General features: G+C 48.2%; 1 protein-coding gene across 1 annotated transcript; it reads right to left on the reverse strand.

Moving 5' to 3' along the window:
* Positions 1–46: 46 nt before the first annotated feature.
* Positions 47–8,258, reverse strand: LOC125712321 (phosphatidylinositol transfer protein alpha isoform-like). The gene is made up of 12 exons (XM_048982279.1): positions 8,080–8,258; positions 6,665–6,695; positions 3,411–3,556; positions 3,236–3,327; positions 2,850–2,857; positions 2,530–2,604; positions 2,215–2,298; positions 2,037–2,114; positions 1,798–1,905; positions 1,144–1,266; positions 966–1,039; positions 47–847 (listed from the first exon to the last, which is right to left on the reverse strand). Exons 1-11 carry the CDS (start codon positions 8,094–8,096, stop codon positions 992–994), a joined length of 810 nt encoding a protein of 269 aa, XP_048838236.1. The 5' UTR covers positions 8,097–8,258; the 3' UTR covers positions 47–847; positions 966–991.
* Between the last annotated feature and the right edge of the window lie 498 nt (positions 8,259–8,756).

The raw sequence follows: 8,756 nt of genomic DNA on the forward strand, positions 1-8,756 counted from the left end.
ACTCGTAAACATTCTGCTGGCAAAAAAAATGGAACTCAGGCAAGTGTAGAAGGGAATCCTGTCATCTATATTTCCTATTGCATCCCAGAAACGACGCGAGAGGAAGCCTCTCACATAAGCTGCCCCTTATTTTAAATTTACTTATAACGGTCATAGCAAAAGTATTACAAAATGGACCTTAAAAATACACCCAGAAAGGGAATATTTACAGCATTTCTCTGCAACAGTTACATTCCAACTCAGTCTTTGGTGCGATATGCCCACTACAGCAACAGGCATTAAAAAACACATGAAATCTGTAAAACAATTTAAGATGAACACATGACCACTCCTGACAAGCTACACAGAGTATAAACATTGTTTTGATATCAACACCATGATTCGCATCCCAGCATCACAGTGCAGGTCTGGGGAAAGAGACCAAAGGCGCTAAATGTCTGTCACCCCGAAGTACATCTGAGTATGTATTCATGTATATGAAAGATTTGTAAACAAGTAGCCAGCAGTATAAATGACAAGTGAACAGAACTGAAATAAACCCAAAATAAACACTCTGTGTACAACAGATGAATAATTACCAACAGTTAATAGTTCACACTTTGTGCTATGAATATATACACATCAGTGATATTAATCTCTATAAATGCAAGAAATGATGTACAAGCACCTGTACAGATACTAATGGCCACACTTCTCTGCCTGCTCAGTGTTAGTGTTAGTGTTAGTGTTAGTGCAGAAATTCCCAGCAGCTGAGGTCATATTAAAAAAGGACAAATGAAAGGGAAGGTGTGTTGGGACCCTGTAGACGTCAACGTGGAGGTAATGCTGGTGGAGCTGTGCGTCTGCCCTAAGAGACACACAAAGAACGAAAGTAAACACAGATTGCCAGGGACCCCCCCCTCCGCAGACACACACACACAGACACACTCAGACACACACCCCCCCAATCCCGCACGCCGCGTCACCTGAGAGCTGCAGTCACGCCCCCCCCTCAGTCCTCTGTCACCACTGTCCCCTTCACCGGGTCCTTCACTCGCATCTGTAACACAAACGTGACACTTCAGCTCCCCCAAAAATGCATGTGGGACTGCTGGCCCCCCCAGAGGAATCCGTCGGCGTGCGAGCGGGAGACGGGACGGAGACCTCGTCCAGCTGCCGGGACGTGTCCTCTTCCATGTGACGAATGTCCTCCATTGATAGCTCAATCCACTTGTCGATCCAGCAGAATAGCTGCCTGTGGAAGTTTGTGAACAGTCTTTTCTCTTGCTGGAAAAAGGAATAATGGCAGGATTATTAAGAACATTTACGCTGTTATTTAGCCGTTATCATACTGCATTGTCAGAAATTAACCACTAGAGGTCACACAAGATCCACGTTCCTGCATTAAATTGAAACGCACCGCTTTTAAACTTTAGTACATCTGCCTACTGCTGTACCATTACCACGTTCCAGAGGACGTTTGTGGAACAGTTAGACTTCTCATTCTGCAGCCTGAAGTGTTGTATGCGGTCAAGGTGAGGGGTGGGGCGTGGAAATAAGCGGCACAAGGACAGCGAATGGGCAAAACCTGCTCTTTGACTTCCTTGTTTGAATGTATAACCTAAGTCAACATCAAAAATTCCACATCAATCTGACTTGTTTGCCAAGTTAAAGGTGCTCCACATACAGGTTTTTATCTCGTTGTGAGGACATCTGGTCCACACGATGTAATACACATAACCCAGGCACACAGGCGCACAGACACAGGCCTGACTGCTGACCCCCCAGACCCCCTCCTGTACCCCAGAAAAGTCCCACCTTGTGGATGAAGTTCTCCACCCTGTTCTGCAGCCCCCACCACTTGAACTGCACAGTGACCAGCTTGTAGGCGCACATGTAAGGACAGTCCATCGCAGAGAGCTCTTTCTGGAAATGAAAAATGAATAAAACATAGAAGAAAACCCAGCCAGTCACAGATCCACCACATTAACCGTTTCCAAGAACATGCCTTTACAGTGCTAAGAAAACAGCGGTGGCACGAAAGAGGCTCCGCCCACCTGCCAGTCAGCACCCAGTGGCCCTCGGCCGGTCTTCACAGATTTGAAAGAAGCGGGATCTTCTTCTGGCTTGTAGTCCTGTGGATATTGTGGAAGGGCTTGTGAACAGAGAACGGAGACAGCCCGCCTACCAATGAGCACGAACGCCTGAGCATCCTGGCAATCTACAGCACGGTACCTTTGTGTCCACTTGGCTTCTGTCAGCGATGTCTATCTGCACCACGTCGACCTTCTTCCAAGTGTCTGCATCAAGACCGTGCACCTGAAGGCCAAAGGGCAACATTTAACACCAGACACTGGAAAACGCCTATTTCCTAACGCACGTTTACTGCCAGGCGGTCACTGGCATTCAAGTCTCAGAAAGTTAATATCCAAGTTTAAGAGGATTCATCACACTGGGCCAGTGATCGATTTCAGCCCCTCTCAAGATTAGGCAGGGGGAACCAGTGCTGACCCCCTCCAGTGCGAGAGACCCCAGTGGCATCCCACTCACGTTCTCCTGGGTGCCAAGGTCCGGCTTGTGCCACGTCTCGATCTTGATCAGAAAGTTATCCTTCATGTACTCATTCTGCGAAAGCAGCAAACCGCGTGTCACTCGACTCCAAGCCGATCACAAGTCAGTTGCTGATATCGACGCAGACTAGCAAGGGAAAGGGAACCTACAGAAGCAGTAATGGGACACTGCGCCCACACACACACACACACACACACACACTCACACTCCAGTTAACACACATTAACAGGCAAGATTATCGTAGCATTGCTTTTGCATGTTATGGAACAAGTTTGTGATGTATTAAAATGGATACTTACTGTAATTACTGCACCGTGGAGATGAAACCAAAATTAAAGAAGAAAACAAAAACAAGCACTTAGGACATTGAGAGACCATCCTTAAATGTCACTTTAAATCTACCAAAATGACCCTGGAGAGAGACCCAGACCCAGACCCAGACCCAGACCCAGACCCAGACCCGAGACCGAAGTTACAGCCCAGAAGGACAAGAGAAGCAGACCCACAAACGGGGGCCCTTACAGGCTGCAGGGGGTTGGATCCCCCCTCCCCCACCACAAACATCAACACAGTACTCCATCTAGAAGCTTCTCTTAGACGCCTGGGATTAGCAGAATACTCTGGGCTTCCTGGAGGTATTCGCACTCCTGGGGGGTGTTAAGCGGGGCTCCCGGCCCGGACTCACTGGTGCGGCAGTACGGGTAGGCGTTCCAGGCCTTCTCGTGGATTTTCAGCGCGGAGGATGGAGCCAGCACTCGCACGAAGGAAGGAACTTTACTGGGGAGAGGAGACCGGGGTCAGAGCTCAGTGGCAAGGAGTGGTGAACATAACACAGGTGTGTGGAAACGTGCAGACCTCACCTCCGCAGATGGTAGATCTTGTGTGTGTACTGGCCCTTTTCTCCATCACTTTCGTACGGCTCATTCTTCAGAACCTCCACCCCCTCTCCTCCACCCGTCTCATTCTTACTGGCCTCCGCCACAGAGTACAGCTGACCTACTTTGTACTGAAAGAGACAAGTCGCTCTCATACAACTGCATCTGGGCACATTTACACAAATAATTAAACAACACTGACTGCAAGCAGGTATTGACGAAGGTGGTGTGTAAATCATTAAAGCTTTAAAATACATTTAAAAGAAAACCAAATGCAAGATACAGGAAACCAGTCACAACTGGGGATTAGGAACAGAGGATTTGGACCAATTTGTTCAGCAGACAGAAATGGAAACTGGTACTGGTGAGCTGCCACCCATTCCGCTGTGACGCGTGGCCAGTCCCAGCCAACAGCTGCGTTCGTACCCTTAACATTTTAATCTTCTAAAAAGAAAAGACACAGAAAGCAGCCTTATGCTGACAGAGCGAAACAAAGGCAGACGTCTCACTCACACGTGTCAGAGCGTCATGTGCTGTTTCTGTAGGGTTGCTAAGCAACCCCTTTAAGGTAATGAGAGCGTCATCGCAGTCGTTTCAGATTCAATAAAGACAATGAGGATTCAGGCGGGGCGGCAGCGTGACGCATGGGATGGTGGCGATTTAATATCGTCCTCATGCTATAGAAGGCAATGAGAAATGGGGAGTGAAAGGATTAAACAGATTATTGTGCAACAGATATTGTTTTAAAATGATGTGTGACAGCACAGGACTGTCCCCAGTCCAGACTGGGGCGGGGGGGGGGGGGGGGGAGCTTACATGAATTTTGCAGGGAAAGACTGCAAATTAGCTCCACAGACAAAATGTTTATGGGCCTTCCCGAGACTCCCCGACCGGCCGGCCGGCCCGCCCCCTTCCCGAGACTCCCCGACCGGCCGGCCGGCCCGCCCCCTTCCCGAGACTCCCCGACCGGCCGGCCGGCCCGCCCCCTTCCCGAGACTCCCCGGCCGGCCGGCCCCCTTCCCGAGACTCCCCGACCGGCCGGCCCCCTTCCCGAGACTCCCCGGCCGGCCGGCCCCCCTTCCCGAGACTCCCCGACCGGCCGGCCCCCTTCCCGAGACTCCCCGACCGGCCGGCCCCCTTCCCCGAGACTCCCCGACCGGCCGGCCCCCTTCCCCGAGACTCCCCGACCGGCCGGCCCCCTTCTCCGCTCCGCGTCTGGAGCAGCTGTGACACAGCTTGCCCATTGCCCCGAGCTCAGATTTCAATCCTGCACTCAGATACATTAACACCGCGGTCTGTTACCTGGAGCTACCTGATGCAGCCAGGCTGAAGTGCTAGTTTTCTGACCAGCTGGTAAACCACAATAAAGTCATACCTGCATGCCCCACTGCGGGCTGGGGGCAGAGCAAGCCCAGAATGCCCCTCCCCTAACCCTAACCCTAACCCCCCCCAGACAGAGCCAAAAATACCCTGAGGCTCACATCAAAAGTAAACCATCGTCACCACAGTCACACACGTAAATGATGAAGGAACTGAAAACATCTCAATAAAAGTCTGCAGGGCAAGAAATCAACACCAACCCTCATTGAGACACAGCAAGGCAGACAAACCTGTGAGCACACACACAGTTACACTGGCACAGTGTCTGACACACACACAGTTACACTGGCACAGTGTCTGACACGCTCGTGCAAGCTGATCTGATGGGTGTTAGCCAGCCCCGATCCAGACCCCCCCCTCCAGGCTGAGCTCATAATTAGCTGTACCTGATCTGCTGGCGAATGCCAGGGGGGGTCTGACATTGTTTGACATTTTTAAAATACTGCTGGAGTTTCCCCCCTTTTTGGAGGTGCAGTGCTTCCAATTAAGAGCAACTACACAATAATCCAATTTCTAATTTAATAAATATCTTAAGGAATATGCAGTTACATATATACTCACACTGCCTAAAAAACATCCATCCATCCATTTTCCACACCACTTATCCTACTGGGTTGCGGGGGGTCCGGAGCCTATCCCAGAAGCAATGGGCACGAGGCAGGGAACAACCCAGGATGGGGGGCCAGCCCATCGCAGACCACACTCACACACCATCCACTCACACAGTCACACCTATGGGCAATTTAGCGACTCCAATTAGCCTCAGCATGTTTTTGGACTGTGGGGGGGAAATTGGGGAAACCGGAGGAAACCCCACGATGACATGGGGAGAACATGCAAACTCCACACGCATGTGACCCAGGCGGAGACTCGAACCCGGGCCGCAGAGGTGTGAGGCAACAGTGCTAACCACTGCACCACCATGCCATCCCAAAAAAACATACTTTTGTTAATCACACTGAAGTGTAGCAACAGGACAGGAAACCTTTGCTTGAGTAAATTTAGTTTTAGGAACTACAGACCATAAAACCAGTTCTATTTTCATACCCACAAAGAGGACCTTTAGACAGAACTCAAAGATAGGTTCAGAACATGACACAGCACCATGGATCCACAGGTGAGAATCCATAACCCTTCAGGACCAAACCTGCACTGAACAGTCAGAGTCTGCATGATTGTCTGCACCCAGCATGTATAACCAGTGAATGTACCACCACCTTTGTGGACACGCGCAGATTGAAGGAGACAGGAAACTCGTCCAAGATGTTCCCTTGTCAGCACTTCAGCTCTCAAGTGAAATTCTCAAGTACATCAGGGTATGGAGTATATGGGTTACCAGCCTCGGCCTGTGGCCCACTGGAAGCCGTGCAGTTCTACTCAGGACAAAAGACTGGGCTAGATTTCACCATCACAAGTGAAGGTCACATCAGGACAGAAAACCACCGAGGCTTTGAGGGAATAACTGACAAGCCGAAACACAAGCTTCCACATGGCGTTTAACATTCACCATTTTCATGGCTAAAAATCAAGGAAGTCTGATGCAAAATCTCAGCACCTTAGAACACTGGAAATGGAAAAAAAAATACACATTAAAATTTGCGTTAAGTAAAACAAAGCCAGCAAAAGCAGGAACTTCTCCCCCATGACCACGGAAAGCTTGGAGAGGCAGAGGGAAGTCAGAACAAGTAGACGAGAACTTCTGGGTGTGAGAAAAATGCAGATGGACGGCCCTGACTGCAATCCTGGCCATTGTAGTCTGCCAGATGAAAGTCACCAGGGTGAAGGCATGTTCTGTACAGGTCTTCTGGGCTGATCATGCACACAAAAGGAGACAAAGGGGACAGCTCTCCCACACTTACCTCATCCACGGACACAGGCACGATCACACGACTGTAAGAGAGCAGACGGGACACTCAATCACAACACAAACATCAGTCCTTCTTTGGCCAACAGAGAGAGCAGATCATCCATATGTAAAATGCTAATTTCCTCATTTGGTCGGGTCCAATCCTGGGAAGTCTAACAGACACACAATGGGAAGATGTCATTTCCTACCTTCACCTACAATAGAGCACAAATCTATGCTGAAGTTCAGGTCCACAGCAAAGGATTATGGATGCATATCAACCATGGCCTGCTTTACAGTAGTTACACATTTGTAATTTCAGGACAAAACAGAAAACTAATTTATTTAAAACGGCAGAAAAACCCTCTATTCAGTTGTGTGATATTCCAGTCACCCCCAGTTCAAACGGCATGGTGAGTATATCTAAGTATTATACAGCAGGAAGGAAATTCGTTTTATCTACAGAACATCTCAGCAAGGGGAAGGTAGACGGATCAGTTCCTCCGCACCACGCATCCAACCCAGCAACTATCCACCCCATTAGACTAAGGAGCGCAGTCACTGCGCAAAGTGCCCCATTGACGTTCACGGCGAACATAGCAAACCTGGTAATAACATCTATTATATTAAAATATTACATATATGATTGATGTTTAGCCTGACAAATAAGGGCCATCCATGTATTAGTTGTTTACTTTGATAAGGTCGAGTTAACAAAACTTGTCATTCACACGGTGCAGCCTGTACCACTGCCTGAGTTCGTTCACACATATGACTCACCGCTATTAAGCAGGTTAAAAAAATGAGGCCCGACATACTGTTTTAGCGTGATATATACACACATTGCTACACAATACAGAGGTCTTTGCATATTACTTTTGGGTGTGTGTATCAGCCTCCGCCAGATTAGCTTGTAAAGATCCGGTTGCGGGGAATCGCGCAAACGGCCGTATAAACTGGCTGACGCCCCCGCCTATATGCAACTTCTCATTCGGCAAACTTTCCATATTGTCCCTGTAGGCTAAGGTTACAGACGGAGTTTTTTTAAGAATCAAAATCAGCACCCTTCCGTTTTGCATGATCTAAAACTATTAAGCTCCTTCATTCATTCATTCATTGGGTCTTAACCGCACCACATTACTGAGCCAAACTGGCAGAAAACGCCACGTTTCACAGACTATTTTATTTTTGTATGAAAAATTAGAAAATTAAATAGATTACGCGTTACGTGCTTTGATAAAACAGAATCTGACATCTAAGGATATTTTAATGACTCAACTAAAAAGTTCATTCTAAGTGCCGAGTAACAGCCTGGCTGAGGTCAGGCTCACCAAAGCCACAGCAGCGCAAACTACGTTTCCTCACAAGAGCAACCAATATATTAAATGTTCACTTTTTAAGCAGAAAGACTTTAAAATGGATACTTACTACTCCTTAATGAGCATTTCCACCGGCCGTGTTATTCACGCGTTTAAAATACAGAAAAGTTCAGTCCGGTACTTTTCTCCAGTAGCCTGAGAATTATACTGTATGTCACCCTCCTGTTTGATCATCCCGCAGATTCGCTTCCTGAACTGGGCTGTCACGAGCCACACCCGCCCCGATACGTCATGCCACCGGGCAATCAGCTGTACCTTTCGGGGGTGGGCGGCAAATGACGGCGCCTCCCCCGAAGTCCACAGCCGTCCATCATCAGGCCCATCGTTAAGTCCATCATTAAATCAATGAAACACGACGGAAGTCAACGGTGCTGTAAATAACGACAGGATATTACATGGTTGTATATGTGCCTGTGTGTCTCTGTGTTGTGGTATTTATGTCTTATAAGGACAAAATCGATGAATACACACTGTCACTAAAAGGTCATTGGGTTTATGAGACCATTTTTGGTGTCCCTGTAAATCCGACATGTTTAAAGGACTGTTTTTAAGTGTGTAATAATTTTCACTTAATAAAAGTAGAATGGATGTTTAGGCACCATAGTTACCAATAGCGAGCGCCTGTGTGTGTGTGTGTGTCATTACGTCTGTCTGAGTAGTTGATTTTAGGGGTTTCTTCAGTTCTTCATGACAACAGAAACTCTGGTACAGTCCGTAAAAAATATC

The sequence above is a fragment of the Brienomyrus brachyistius genome, chromosome 17 (genome assembly GCF_023856365.1).
Source record: "Brienomyrus brachyistius isolate T26 chromosome 17, BBRACH_0.4, whole genome shotgun sequence".
Taxonomy (NCBI): Eukaryota; Metazoa; Chordata; class Actinopteri; order Osteoglossiformes; family Mormyridae; genus Brienomyrus; species Brienomyrus brachyistius.

What these genes read in the sequence shown, in the direction of transcription:
- LOC125712321 (XM_048982279.1), bottom strand. An exon ending in TGCCTGTGTCCGTGGATGAG is followed by an intron (nt 3,557 to 6,664) that starts GTAAGTGTGGGA and finishes TGTCTCTTTCAG; the next exon opens with TACAAAGTAGGTCAGCTGTA. An exon ending in AAGATCTACCATCTGCGGAG is followed by an intron (nt 3,328 to 3,410) that starts GTGAGGTCTGCA and finishes TCCTCTCCCCAG; the next exon opens with TAAAGTTCCTTCCTTCGTGC.